This window comes from Ursus americanus, chromosome 17, assembly GCF_024610735.1.
Source record: "Ursus americanus isolate L20-20 chromosome 17, mUrsAme1.1.p, whole genome shotgun sequence".
Lineage (NCBI taxonomy): Eukaryota > Metazoa > Chordata > Mammalia > Carnivora > Ursidae > Ursus > Ursus americanus.
The window spans coordinates 55559103-55574088 of record NC_142143.1 but is presented as its reverse complement, the minus strand read 5'-3'; the positions used below and the strand labels follow the sequence as shown (position 1 = coordinate 55574088).

The 14986-nt window shown below is 55.6% G+C and overlaps 1 protein-coding gene across 2 annotated transcripts in view; it reads left to right on the top strand.

The window, feature by feature from the left end:
- Positions 1–14986, top strand: part of LRP1 (LDL receptor related protein 1) — a 79594-nt gene that overhangs the window by 14388 nt on the left and 50220 nt on the right. For both annotated transcript variants that reach the window (XM_045789790.2, XM_087869045.1), the window contains exons 5-11: positions 684–812; positions 932–1195; positions 10263–10425; positions 10507–10729; positions 11729–11918; positions 12388–12531; positions 13714–13950. In XM_045789790.2, the coding sequence (XP_045645746.1) occupies positions 684–812; positions 932–1195; positions 10263–10425; positions 10507–10729; positions 11729–11918; positions 12388–12531; positions 13714–13950 (1350 nt within the window). The remainder of the gene's footprint in view (positions 1–683; positions 813–931; positions 1196–10262; positions 10426–10506; positions 10730–11728; positions 11919–12387; positions 12532–13713; positions 13951–14986) is intronic.

The following is a 14986-nucleotide window of genomic DNA, read 5'->3' as shown; positions in this document are numbered from 1 at the left end:
ATTAAAATGTAGAGATCTCCCTCGTTCTTCTAGAAATCACTATGCAGTATGACTATTACCGCAGTTTACTTGGCCGTCTCCCTACTGGGGAGTGAGGTGTTCCGATTTCTCCCTGTCACAAACAGTGCGTCCTCTTGTTTTAAATTTACCTCCCTCGGCTCTTTGCACGAATGCCACTTTCTCAGGAGGCCATCCCTAAAATCACAACCCGGTGCCTGCGTTCTCTACCCCCATCTCTGCTTAATATTCTTCCCACCAGTCACTTTCCACTGCACTAGCCCCTCTAACATATAATTTCCTTTTTTGTTTTGTTTCTTACCGAAATACCAATGATTCATTTATTATCAGAATTTAAATTTCGTGAGGGCAGCAGTTGGAATATATTTTATTCACGGCTGCATCCTCAGAGCCTAGGACGGTACCTGGCATCGAGCAGGTCCTCAAGAAATCTTTTCTGAATGAACGGACGATGTGCGCATGTGCGGCTGTTTCACTAGGACAGATTCCAAGCCCGGACTTGCTAGGTGATAAAGTTTGCACATCTCTCCCTGTGATAGATTCTGCCACGTTGTCCTCCAAAGTAGCCAGTAAGGATAGACAGCCCCGCGGGTGGGGTCTGCGGGCACCCAGTTCCTTGCCCTCGTTACACGGGAGGTGACCCCGCTCTCGCCCTCTCCTGGCAGACTTTGACGAGTGCTCAGTGTATGGCACTTGCAGCCAGCTCTGCACCAACACGGACGGCTCTTTCACGTGTGGCTGTGTGGAAGGGTACCTGCTGCAGCCAGACAACCGCTCCTGCAAGGCCAAGAACGGTAGGTGGCGTCCCCTGTGGCCGTGGCACTAGAGGGCCCCCATGTTGCTCCCTGAGGGGGGACGGCAGTGAAGTCCTAGAGCCCTTTGCCGCATCGCGCCTTCTCTCCTCCGTCTATAGAGCCGGTAGACCGGCCCCCTGTGCTGCTGATTGCCAACTCCCAGAACATCCTGGCCACGTACCTGAGTGGGGCCCAGGTGTCTACCATCACGCCCACTAGTACACGGCAGACCACAGCCATGGACTTCAGCTACGCCAACGAGACTGTGTGTTGGGTGCATGTTGGGGACAGCGCTGCCCAGACACAGCTCAAGTGTGCCCGCATGCCTGGCCTGAAGGGCTTCGTGGATGAGCACACCATCAACATCTCCCTCAGCCTGCACCGTGAGTCGCCTGCTCCCAGCTTGGAGAGCGGCGGAGGGCGGGGAGGATGGGGCAAGCTGGAGCCTGCCTAGGACAGAGGCGGAGGGTTAGCCAGGATGACCCCTGTCTGGGGCAGGAGTCTAAATAAGAAGCCCTTATTTATGACTGAGGCCAAGGCAGGGGGCTGCACGAGATGACACCTACTGGAGGACGGGGGCGGACTGACGGCTCTGCTTCCTTCCCTCTCTCTGAGCTGGGTCTCTAGATGGTTCCTGATTTTTGGGCCAGGGCCAAGGAAGAGGGCTAAGGGGGCAAAGAATGGTCAATCTCCAGGGACCAGGGACTGTCCCTTCTCAGAGAGAAGAGTGTTGATTAGACCGCAGAGGGGCTTTCCCATGGAGCAGGAGCCGGGGCAAGGGAAACAAAGGGCCTGGGGCCCAGGCACACCCTTGCTAGCTTGTGGCTGAGGGCAGAGATGCCAGGGCCTGGTGGGTCTATCTCCATGTTCCGTCATTTTCCTTGGGGACATCATCGGAATGGACCCACTGCTGCAGGGTGAGTGTGGGGGTCCTGAGGCTCTTTGGGGGACTTTGTGGCAGTGAATGAGACTAGAGAAGGAGCAGAGAGCACTGGGGCCCCAGGAAGGTTTTAAGACCTCTGGGATGTTTCCATTCAAACTCCGTCCCTGAGCTGTCCTTACTGTCTTCGGAGTGGACGAAGGGGCCTACCTGGGGATGGGGCCAGGGTATAGATCCGCTGCCTGCGGCATCCCTGCTCTTCTCAGATGCTGTTACAGAAACAAACGGAACACCTGGCACCATTACATTTCTGGGAAGCGCACCGCAGGGAGGAGGGGGACGATCTGGCCTAGGTTGATCTGACCCCGGGGAGGGAGGGTACCTTGATCTGTGACCTTGAGTAAATCAGAATTCCCTGTTCCTGCTTTGATTTCCTAATCTGCATCATGGGTCTGAGCTTGCCTGTCCAGAGCCGATCAAGTGAAGTGAAAGCGAGGGACAACCCACAAGGTTTAGGATTGTGAAGCTTGCTGGAAGATCTTTAAGTTCTTCATTGCCTCCCTGTATGATGACTCGTGGACTTAGTTCTGGACTAGCAGGGGTTCCCAAGAGCCCTCACCATCCGCGGCCTCACCCTCTGGTCCCCACCTCGGCTCCAGCTCCTCCAGAGCATCCCGGTGGTGTCTTTGGGCTGTCGGTCACCAACGCTCGCCTGTGATCGGACATGTCTTCTTTGGAATGCTGGGCTGGGGGCTGCCACACTTGGTTGGCGGACCTCTCAAGGGGTGGGCAGATCAGGGAACCCAATGGCAGAGAGGGTAGCACGGGGCGAGACCCCAGAAGACAGCTGCCCCCTCTCTGCTCCTTGTCGACGGCCCCACCCAACAGGCCTGTCTGGGCAAACAGCTCTGGCAGCTCCCTCCCTGGCCCTGCCTTAGGGCCAGACGATGGGCTCGTGGGTAGGCGGCTGGCGAGGGTGCCCTGATGGGAAACTTCTCGGCTTTTCCTCTGGCCTGGGCCCCTCTCCTGCCTTCCTCCAAAGGAGAAGCAGGAAATAAGCTCAGGCAGGTACCCCTCCCTTGGCAAACAGAGCCTTGCCTCCCAGTCGGCTAGATTCATTGGGCCCCTCTGGGGCAGAGTCCAGGAGGCAGGAACAGACCAAGGTTCCAGGGAGAAATGCTGGTGGGGTGGACGAGTGGGTTCCCATTGCCCCAGCCTCTGTCCCTCCTCCCTGCCCCCACCCCACGCCCCATGCCGCCTGAATGTCTGGCTGTCACCCTGAGGATAGTTGTTTTGCTCTCATCCCACAGACTAATTATGGGCCCTGAGATGAGGATGTCGGAAGTGTCTCTCCCCTAGCACCCTCCCCCATCCCTAGTTCAGCCCCTTCCCAGGAGAAGCTGAGTGGCCTGTCCTGGTGTGCGGGTGGCTGGTCCCAGGCACTCACCTGTGCAGTGGGCTGCTGGCCTGTAATTAGCTCCCCGAGGGGGACGAAGAAGAAAGGCTGCTGCTTTCTCCTGCTTTCTCTCTGCCCCCTAGGGGAGCCCTCCCTGCAATCATCCCATTCCCAGCTATGACCATGACCATCACTGCACCCCTGGGAGGGAGCCCCATGCAGGAGGGAGGAGTCTGACAATTGAGAGGTGCTGGGGCCCAGAGGCCGAGAGGCAGAGAGAGCCTGCTTGCTGGTGTGGGAAGAAGGGGGAGCCTGCCCCAGAGAAAACTCTGGTAACAGAAATAGAATAGAAAAAAGGAAGGAGGCCAGGAAGTGAGCCTGTTTCACATGGGTCCTAGGGCATGTGTGCGCCAGACCTGCTCGGAGTCCTGAGAGCCCTCAGAGGGCCCCTCCAAGACCCTGCCATGCCCAGTGGGCAGTGCAGCTTCCGGGAGAGGCTCCATGGAGCCAGCCTGGGATCGAAGCCCCTGCTTTTTCCTGTCTTGATCCAGCTCCTTCCTTCTGTTCTCCTCAAGAGTCGGGGGACACACTCTGACCAACTTCCTCACATGCTCTGGAAGGGGTGTGTGTGTGTGTGTGTGTGTGTGCACGCGCTTGCTTTCCTCCTTTAACTGAGCCCCGCTGCCAACACTTCTCCCTCTGTCTGTGACTTTCACTGGCCTGGACTGGGAGGCCTGGGGGCTGAGTCCTCACCCCTTCCCCTCCCTCCTGGGATGTAATTCCAGGGCTCATTCCCCCCTTCTGCCACTGTCCCAGCAGCATGGGGAGGTCTCTGTGGATTCTGATTCTGTGACTGGAGAACATGGTAGAGAGAGCCAGAAGATCCTTAGGGAGGACTGAGGCTGACCTCTCATTTTTTGATGCTGCCTTTCCCAAAGCAGGGATGCCTTGATTTTAGGTGGTATGTGGACGTGCATTTTTTTATTGTTGTAGTTATGTTTTTATGTAATGCCCATTAGGAAACTCCTGTAACTAGCACATCAAGTCTATGATTCTGTAGATTGCTCAGGATGCAGCAAAATAAGAAACAAGTGAGTTGACTTACAGAATCAGCAGGTAAATGATCGTGTAAGCTGTACGTAACCATGGCAAACATTTGGAAAGTCATCCACAGAAGACTCAAGTTGAGGAAACGGAGCCCCGGAGGGGTCAGTAAGCACGCTAGTACTAGAGCCAGGCCTGGCCTGCCCCCTCTGCCTCTCACCTCGGACCACCACCGGCTCAGGGAACCTGAGGCTCCGCCCAGCCCCCTGCAGGGCTGCCCCTGGGCAGGGCTGGAGGTCAGGTCTACTGACCCACCCTCCCCACCCGCTCCCTCCGACCCCCAGCACTGCATTGCCTTAGCTGTGCTCCTCTGACCTGTCTTCCCCTGGCTTTGAGGATGTTTTCACCGTAGAAAGAATGAGGGCAGCCTGCAGGAATGGGGCCCTGGGAAGGGGTGTGTGTGGGGAGGGCAGGTTCTGCCGCTGCACATAGAGGCTTTAAAAGAAATAGGTTTTGCTGAAGTCACTTAGTTTTGGACTGTGTATGAGGGGATGCTCTGGAAGGGCCCTCCGGGGTCCTGGAGTTTTTTCCTGCACCATGCCGCATGGGGGAAGGAGCAGGGAGGCAGAAAATGCCCCCTAGGCTGTAAGCGGCAAGGTTGCGAAATGAGTCCCCAAGTCCAGCTGGCCAGCTTCACTTATCCCTCCCTCTTTCTTTGTGTGCCTGTGTGTATGTGTGTGCTTAAAATCACAACAGGAAATGGGTAGTGATGTGTCTAGAGGGAAGGCAGAGAGGGGGCAGAGAGTAGCCCCCCTGAGTCTGCGATGAACTGACTTCCCTGGCTCGAAGGGGGGCTGTCATCTCACTGAACTGGGCGGCCCGGGCCCTCTCGGCCTCCCACCCTGTGGGTATGGAACCCTTCCAGATTTCATGTATGAAAGCCAGCCACCCCCCCACCCTCTCCCTTGGCCTTCCTCACCCTCAGGGTGTCAGAATCCTGGGGGGCTCTCGCCAGCACACCCTTTGGCCTTGGGCCACCCATGCCCCAGTGCGTTTGCTCCCCACTCCCACTCCCGTCCCGTGTTTCCGAATCATTTCACAGCCCTTCTCTCCTCTCCCGGGCTGGGCCAGCCCCATGTCTCCCGGCTCAGCTCCAGCCTGGCCTCTCCTCCCCCGCTGTCTCCTTGAAGCCGCCTCTCCACCCAGCCTGCTCCCAACACCACCCCCCCCACCCCGTTTTCAAGCCACAGGAAGTAACTTAAGCAAGAGGGATGCGTTTTAGAGCCCAGCAAGGATTTCTCAATAGTGGGAAGACCCTGGTTCTGATGCTGAATCAAAGCTACAGAATCCGGGCATCTCATCCCCGGGACCAGGACTGGCCGCCTTTGTGGACCTGGGCCAGGTGAGGGAAGGAGCGATTCATAAACCCCAGGCCACAAGCAGGGCAGGAAGGGAGCCCAGGAGACAGAGGTGATGTGCTGCAGCTGAGCTCTGGCCTCGCTGGGAGCAAGAGGAGCTGAAGTCAGGACTCGGCAGGAGACAGGAGCATGAGGACGTGCCATCTGGCAGAGCTTCTGCCAGGCCTGCCTGGCGGTCTCTTACCTACTTGCAAAGCCCCCAGACTCCTGGTCATCTCCCCCAGGCCTCCCTCTCCTCCCCCAGCCCTCAGGGCAAGAGTCCTGAGTGGCTCTAAGAAGCAGGAGGATTACCAGACAGATGTGTTCTCCCACCGTCTTGGGGCTTCCCAAGGTCAGAGAAGGAAGATCCTGGCAGTGGAAGGGAAGGGAAAAAGTGATGTCCCAGCGCTAGGACTACAGAGTGAGGACTCAGTGCTCAACAAATATTTGTTGAATGAATCAGTGTATGTGTGTCAGACACTGGGGACGGAGATGAAAGATAGCACCTGCCCTCACAATATTTGTAGTCAGGTAAACAGCCTGTGATAAAAGGAGCGACTGGGGCTCGCGGGAGTTGCAAACACAGAAAGCTTTCTTCTGGGGCCTGAGCTGAGCCTTGAGGAATAGTAGCTCTTAGCCCCAAACTGTCCACCTGGTGGGCCCATCTTTGCTCAGGAGACCTCAGGGCTCTAGCTGAAGGCGCAGGTGGTAACGTAGTGGAGAAGGTAGGGAAGAATGGGATTGAGGTGAAGGAGGATGATGGTACGAACAACAGTTCCCATTTGTGGAGTGTTAATTATGTGCCAGGCCCTGTGCGAAGTGCTATTAGTGTACCACCCCATTTTACAGATGAGCAAACTGAGTCTCAGACTTTAAATAACTTTCCCATAGTCCCATTTACAGATGAGCAAACTGAGACTCAGACATTAAGTAACTTTCCCACAGTCCCATTTTCAGATGAGCAAACTGAGACTCAGACATTAGTAAGTTTCCATTGTCCCACAGTTGGAAGGTGATAGAACCAGAATTCAAACCCACTGTCCATGTCTGGAGCCCTGTGCTCAATGTTATTAGTGTACCATCCCATTTTACAGATGAGCAAACTGAGACTCAGACATTAAGCAACTTTCCCATAGTTCCACAGGTGGAAGGTAATAGAACCAGGATTCAAACCCACTGTCAGTGTCTGGAGCCTGGCTGGGCCCAGGGCAGAGCAGAGTGATTGGAGAAGTGGGGCGGTTCCTGGAATAAGGACCAGAATGCGGTGTGTTCGTTGCGGATGTGGTTAAAGTGGGAATGGGGTTCATCCTTGCTCATCCTTCCTCATCCAGGGGCTTCGTGCCCTGTCCTACAGTCTTTGGGTATATGGATGCATTGGGGGATATTTCCTCTGGGCACAGAGGCCCTCTTCTTCCCCCAGATTTATTTTAGAGAGAGTGACTAGAGTCCTACAGGAGAAGCCAGGGTCTTCTTGGGAATGGTGGGGTGGGGAGTTGTTTTTGGAAAAGCAGCCACTGTTTAGGGAAATATCTCTTGAACAATGTGAATAGTAGAGAAGTTGAGAAAAATTGGAGTTATGGGGAGTGCAGTGTTGAGCATTGATGGTGGGGGGAGTGCAGGGCAGACTCGTCAGTTACAAACACACACCCCAGGTCTATTCTGGAGCCTGGAAGTGAAAGTCTTCTGTGACATCACTGGCAAGCTGTGGTCTGTCCTCTGACTGTCTCACCCCCCTCCTAGCCTCCTAGCCTCCTTCTCTGTGCTGGTATCCCCAACAACGTGACCCCCAGACCACCCCCAGAGCCTTCCCACCACATAGCATTCTTCCTCTTCAGTTCACTTGAGATTCTCCTGACCTCAAGATTTGGGGTCCTTGGCCAGAGCCCCTCTGGAGGATGCTCTGGGGTCAGCCCTGGGAAGGCTGGGCTGCAGGGGACAGCTGCCCTCTGAATGTGTGGGGCCAGAATGTTCAGGTCTTCTAGGTTCAACCCCAGGATTCAACTTGCCCCCCATCCCATGAGACAGGCCAGTGGCCCAGATATTGCCCATAGGGGAGCCAGGAGGGAAGGTGCCCTCTCCTAGTCTGAGCCCATCTGTCTACATTGGCTTTGGATAGGTATGAGTTGCCGTGTGTGTGTGTTGTGTGTGTGTGTGTGTTGTGTGTGTGTGTGTGTGTGTGTGTGTGTGAATGTGTGTGTGTGTGTGTGTGTGTGTGTGTGTGGTGGGGCGGGCAGAGGAATCTGGACTTTAGAGGGGAGGAAAATAATGTGGTGGAGGGGGGTTGGATAACAAAGGATTTTTGCTTGCGACTAATAGTCTCCAGCTGCAAAAATACCAAAGTGGAGGCCAGGCCGGGCTGGGGACTCCCATTCTTGCCAACTCCTCACCGGCCTGCTGAGTGGGGCCCTGCCTGGCCTTTGGGAGGTGGAAGGGGAGACCAGCCAAGGGTAAATAATCTAGAGCAAGGACGATCCCTCTGCCTTCCTTCCTGGAATTGGCAGGGAACCCAGGCCAGGAGGGAGTCTCAAAGGTCGGCCACGTCCTGGGGGCATTGGGGGTGATGGTGGAGCTGCACCTGGGATGGGGGGGGGCATCCGATCTCTTCAGATTTCTTCCTCCTTCCTTCTTGATGAGGGAAGGGTGGATGGGGAGCAAGGCCAGTGTGTTGCCAGCCCTGAGCCGGGCAGTGACTCAGGGAAGCCTCAGGAAGTTAGAGAGAAGGACGCAGCTGCACCAGCTGGTGCTGGGAAAACGGCTTCCAATGAAGTTCCCTCGCATGCCAGCAGCCCCCCGACCGTGCCCACCGAGGAAAGGGCACGTGGCCCAATTTGCCTTTCAACCTGTTTGCCTTCCAACCTACTTGCCTGCTAGCTGCCCGGTGCTGCGGCAGGATCCCCCCCTCCCTTGGGGACTTTGGGTTTCCTCCGAGGCGGCCTAGTGGCATTCATTTTCATCTGTTTTCTCTGTGGTCACAGTGTGTGGGGCAGTGTGAGTGCCTGATCCCAGCACCAGGCCTCTTCCTACGTGGCCTGGGACCCACACTTCCCAGGCTGCTTTGCCCCTCTCTTCTACCGTCAGCAGGATGGGTCAGTACTGAGAGCCCAGAGGAGACAGTGATTGAGCTTAGGGGTGCGTCAGCAACCACAGAGACAGTGCCTCTTCCCCTTGACCTCCTTCTCCGGTCACCTTGAAGTGAGGCTTAACAGGGGAGACCTGAAGAGGAAACTAGTTTGATGAAAGCCTCGAATTGGCTCTTGCCCTTCCTCCCGCAGTCTCAGTCCTGTGACTGTGAGTCAGTGTCAGGGCCTAGCCAAGTTCCTTGGGAGCCACGTTCCTGTTCCCTTTGCCCCCACCCCCACCCACTGTTAGGAAACAGCCCCTGAATCCCTGTGGGGAGGGGGGGAGGATTAGAGAGGGTTGAGCAGAGCGCCTAGTTATTATATCTACAGCTCTGTGGGGGCAGAATAATCCCTACTGGGTTTGAGTGTGGGTAGTGTGTGGGGGTAAGTTGCAGCCAACAGCAGGTGGTCCACAGATCTCTTACCTGTTGGGGCAATTGGTGGAGGTGGAGTGCAAGGGAGGGGTCCCAAGGAGTAACTGTCTTAGGAGTATCCCAGTTTGTGAGAGGCATTACCTCAGTGGTGATATTTGGAGGGAGCCAGTGGGTCTTGGAGAGGAGAAGCCCAGAGGAGGCCAGCAGGGGTCCCTGTCCCCAGATTTCCCACTGTCCGTGCCCTACCCCTACCCTCTTCAGTCCTTTTTAGCCTCTTCCATCTCCCCCAGAGATGGCATAGACTGAGTGTAGGCACCTGGTCTCCATTCTCCTCTCCTCTTCACCTTTCTGAAGCTCCCCTTCTTTGTGAACCATGCCTCAGTTTACCTTCAGAGTCTTTTTATGACCCTTCTCCTATGTTCTCTGTCCTCCAGCCCTATATCTTATTCTCTGCTCCTTCCCACCCTCCCTAGGATAGGAAATTGAGCAATAGGGACATTGAAGAAACAGGAACGAGGGTGAGTAGAGGACGTTTGGCCTATGTCACTGGTTCCAATCTCTTGATACCATGGGCCTTACCTTTTCCATCTCTATGGACGCCATATTTGACATACTTTTCTCTCAGGTTAAATTTATTGATGGTGTGCCCTGCTTTTCCATTTTTAAGAGTCATCAACATGTATGTGCCTGGTCAGTGCCCTGGCTGGCATGAGATAACTTGACTTACCATATAGTGTTGATGAAAATCCAGCCAACATCAAAGATGCATGATATTTTAGTTAGCCTGAGTGCTGGTATCTCAAGTAAAATCATATTTAAAAATATTGGAATGAACTAGGAGACCTATCCTCACTGCCTTGTGGTACCCAAAGAAGATGGTCCCACTCAAGGAACAGCTAGAGTTGGGGAAGCTTGTCCATCAACTAACCAGCCAACATGGACCCAGTGCCTCCTCTGTGCTCGCCCTGAGCTCGGTGTGTGGAGCAGGGCTCTGTCGGAGGGCACTCGGACACTCGTCTTTGGAGAAACCAGATAGAAACCAGATAGGACAGATGGCAAAGAGTACAAGGCAAAACGTGCCCTTGCCAGGAACTCCCAAGGGAGCTCAGAGAGGAGAGACAGCCATAGCCTACTTGGTGATGGAGGTAGGCTTCCAGGGGTGGGTTCTGCACCAACAAGGGGGAACATGTCTGTAGGAGGACATAGCTCCCCCCAGAGCTCTTTCATTCACACTTTGCAGACGTGGAACAGATGGCCATCGACTGGCTGACGGGCAACTTCTACTTTGTGGATGATATCGATGATAGGATCTTTGTCTGCAACCGAAACGGGGACACGTGTGTCACTTTGCTGGACCTGGAGCTCTACAACCCCAAGGGCATTGCATTGGACCCTGCCATGGGGTGAGAGGGGCAGTCCGAGGCTGTGGTGGAAGGGAGAGTCCCCGATGTCTGGAACCCAATTAACGTGCCCTCTGCCCACAGGAAGGTGTTCTTCACGGACTATGGGCAGATCCCAAAGGTGGAGCGCTGTGACATGGACGGGCAGAACCGCACCAAGCTGGTCGATAGCAAGATCGTGTTTCCTCACGGCATCACGCTGGACCTGGTCAGCCGCCTCGTCTACTGGGCTGACGCCTACCTGGACTACATTGAGGTGGTGGACTACGAGGGCAAGGGCCGGCAGACCATCATCCAGGGCATTCTGGTGAGGGGGATGCTTTGCAAGGCAGCCATTCCCTAGGCCTCCCAGTGAGAGGGAGGATGACATGGGAGCACGTTTACCATCTGGCGGGAAGTGGGGTAAGGCATGCGTCCTTCAAGGAAGGGAGTGGTTGTGGCTTCTACTCCGATGGAAACAGGTCATTTGAGAGATACCTTTTACTTCCCTTTTCTCACTTGATCCTTACAACAGCCCCGGGAGATAAGGGGGCAGGTGTCTCAGTTCCCTTTTGGCATGAGAAAAAGCAGGGTTCAAAGAGGTTAAGAGATTTGCCTGAGGTTATGCAGCTGGGAAATAGCACTGGGACCAAGTCTAGAAGCCCTTCCAGCTCAGAGATGGCACCTCCATTCTGGGATCATTAAGGTGACCAATCATCCCCATTAGCGCTGGATGTCCCACAAACCAGCCAATCCCTTTGTCTTGGACAAGCTGGAATAGTCAGTTACCTTGGATAAGTTATGTGGGTAGCGAGGGCGGTCACCAGGCTTGCTTGGGGCAAGTCTGTCCTCTCAACCTTCCCAAAGCTGGGGGCTGGAGTTGGGCTAAGAGGTCCTCCCGTGGACAGAGTTTAGGGCCCAACTCCAATTCAGTCCAAAATTGTTCCATCATCCACTGTGTGACTGAACCTATGGGCAATATGGTTCCTGCCATCAGGGGTTTGAGCAGAGTGGGTGGGGTCAGTCCACAAATTGCCAGTCAGTGGGTAATAGCCAGAGAGATGGAGCATGAAAGGAGAGCCTGTGTCTGGTTAGAAGATCCCAGAAGCTCTTCAGAGAGACGCTCTGTGAAGGATAAGTGGGATTTTGACAAGCAAAGATCTCAAGAGCCAGAGGAGACAGGAGTAAAGCATGGAGTTGGACAGCAGTGGAATGAATTGGGGTGTGCAAATAATGACATTTGGATGGGAAGCCGAGGCGCTCTCCAGGGGCAGAGGGAGGATTCCCTTCTCCCCTCATGCTGACCATTCCTACCTGCCCGTCTCAGATTGAGCATCTGTATGGCCTGACTGTGTTCGAGAATTATCTCTATGCCACTAACTCGGACAACGCCAATGCCCAGCAGAAGACGAGCGTGATCCGAGTGAATCGATTCAACAGCACTGACTACCAGGTCGTCACCCGTGTGGACAAGGGTGGTGCCCTCCATATCTACCACCAGCGACGTCAGCCCCGAGGTGAGTGGGGTCCCGCAGCCCCTGCATGGATCCTCCTGTGGGGATGGGTCCTGACTGCTTCTCATAGCAATCCGTGCCGGACTAGCTCCGCGGGCCCCTCAGCTTCCCCTGCCAGCCCCTTCCTGCCCCTCAGCCTCTAGAACCCACCTCCATGGAGCCCCGGCACCCAGTTCTGCTCAGGACAGAGGTTGCTCCTCCCGGTTCCCTGGCTGCTTCCGAGTAGAAGCACCTGACCACGGGCAGCGGTGTGACTCTCTCCCCTGACCACAGAAACTGCCACCTGAGAGTCTGAGGGCTAGGTCGTGGTGGGGCAGAGAAATCCCAGTCCTGTGGCTTCCACAGCTTCAAATGGGACAACCAGCATAAAGACCACAGCAGGAAGGAGTGTGGTCAGACTTCAGGAAGCCTTCTCGAGGCCTGGGCCTGGGGGCTCTGGAGGGGCCTGACTAACGCTGTCCCCCGCCTGCAGTGAGGAGCCACGCCTGTGAGAACGACCAGTTCGGGAAGCCAGGCGGCTGCTCAGACATCTGCCTGCTGGCCAACAGCCACAAGGCGCGGACCTGCCGCTGCCGCTCCGGCTTCAGCCTGGGCAGTGACGGGAAGTCATGCAAGAGTAAGTGACCGGGGAGGGCATGTGTGCCCGCTGGCGTGGGGTGGGACACTGTCCTTACCTGCCTCCCCACAGCCTGGCTGTTTCCATCTGAGATACAGAGAAATGAAGGGATTTACCCAACATTTCGTCTCTAGTGGGGGGCAGAGACAGAATTTGAACCCACATCCAAGAACAAGGCTTTTCCTATTACCCTACTCAGGCTCCATAGAAGACTGTCAACTGGCCCATTCAATTCATTCATTCATTCATTCATTCATTCACTCAAATATCTCATGAGCGTGGACCATGTGTGTGGCGCTGTCCTAGCAATGAGGACTCAGCAGTGACAAGATAGATGTCGCCTCTGCCTTCTGGAGCTTATGGTCTGGCAAGAGAGACAGACGAATAAAAATAACTCCAGGTGGTGCCTGGTGTTAGGAAAAAATAGAGTGGAGTGTAGACCTGCTGATGACAGTGAGGGCTCCAGGTTGGGTGGAGTGGTCAGGGAAGGCTTCTCTGTGGAGGGGGGATTTGAGCCGAGCTCTCCATGAAGGGAGGAGTTGAGTCACGTGCCCACCTGGAGGCAGAGCACGCTGGCAGAGGGATCGACAGTGCCAGGCTTCGAGGCTGAGAAGCGCACAGCGTGAGTGAGGGGACACAGGAAGGAGAGGTTGGATGGGATTCGAAATGGGATGAGGAGCTCTTGGTGACTTTCCAGCAGAGAAGTGACGTGATGTGCTTCACATTTGTCAAAAGATCCTGCTGGGTGGCCGCTGGGTAGAGGACAGACAGCAGGGGAGCGGCAGGAGGCTCCTTCTGTGCTGTAAGCAAGGGCTGACATGGCTTAGATAAGGACCATAGCAGAAGTGGCCCAACGTGATCAGAGTCCAACATATTTGAGCCACTAGTTTCACCACCGAGCAGCGAACCCCTCACTGAAAACCTGCTGCTTGCTGCTCTCGCCTCATCGCCTACCCTTAGAGTGCATAGGCAGAGCCCCCAGGGTGCTGTCCCTGGGCTTTCCATGTTCACAGGTCTGTCCCTGCGACCCCCACATCCCCTGACCCAGGAGAGGTGGGGCATTGCAGCCCCTTGGGCCATGGCCCAGGAGGCGGGGTGGTTGTGTGTGTGTGTGTGTGTGTGTGTGTGTGTGTGTGTACACACACACACCTGACCTTGTGCCCCTCCTTGTGCCTGCCCTAGAGCCAGAACACGAGCTGTTCCTTGTGTATGGCAAGGGCCGGCCAGGCATCATCCGGGGCATGGATATGGGGGCCAAGGTCCCAGATGAACACATGATCCCCATTGAGAACCTCATGAACCCCCGGGCCTTGGACTTCCACGCTGAGACCGGCTTCATCTACTTTGCCGACACCACCAGCTACCTCATTGGCCGCCAGAAGATCGATGGCACTGAGCGGGAGACCATCCTGAAGGACGGTAAGGGCCCCCAAAGTGAGGGGTGTGCCGATGGGACCCCCGAGGGACACCCACCTGGGACAGGAAGCGATGGGAGACCTGGGCATCGCTTTCTCAGTGCCCTCTCAGCATGGACAGTACCCTGCTGACTGGCTGGCTGGGCCGGTTGGCATGGAGATGAGGGGATAGACGGATTGACCCCTGTGTCACCCCCTTCTTGGCTGAGCCGAAAAGAGGCAGGAGGATGGATGGGTTAGGCAGCGTGGGCTGTCCTTGCCAACCCTTGGGAAAACTCGGGGGTCTCTCTGCCTTTGGCTCCGAGCCCCGGAGCTGCACGCAGGACACAGCCCAGGAGAGGCCCGAGGCCTTGAATAGAGCAGCCATACCAGCACACGGGTGCCCACAGAGGGTCTGTGCAGCCGGCCCTCACAGCCACCAAAAGCTGCTTGCTCACTTGTCCTGAGAAGAGAATGTTTTGTGAATTGAATCCAGTTTTTTCCCTCTGAGCTGCTCGGACAGGGCAACACTACATTGTCTCCTCAATTTCCATCTGCGTGGAGGCTCTGAGCTCCTGAGTTCTGTCCTTTTCCTGCCGGGTGTCAGGAATTCCCAAACCTGCACTTGGGCCCCCAGTACAGGGCTCCCTAACCAGTGAATCTGGCTGACGCCAGTTACTGCTCCCCAACCCCCCAGGACTGCTCACAGAACCTCAGCAGTCAGCAATCATAAGACTTTGGGGAAATCAAAAGTAACTCATCAGGAAAAGATTGGGGTTCCCTATACCAACCCTTTGGCTAAGTGAAAAATCACTTCCTAATTTATTCATTTTGTCAGCTCAGGACTTTTGGGCCTGGGATGTTGTGTCACCCTTGTGCCCAGAGCCACACGCACGTGGCTTCAGCTCACCCCAGCTCAGGCCCTCACACGAGAGCTCGTGTCTGCCACATAGGTTCACGGGCTGCCGGTCACAGTTTTGAGAGCCCCTGGGCCTCAGTGCAGTCTCCCCAGCTCCTTTTCCAACCCCTACCCCATCCCACCCACCGTCTCGGGCTCAGGG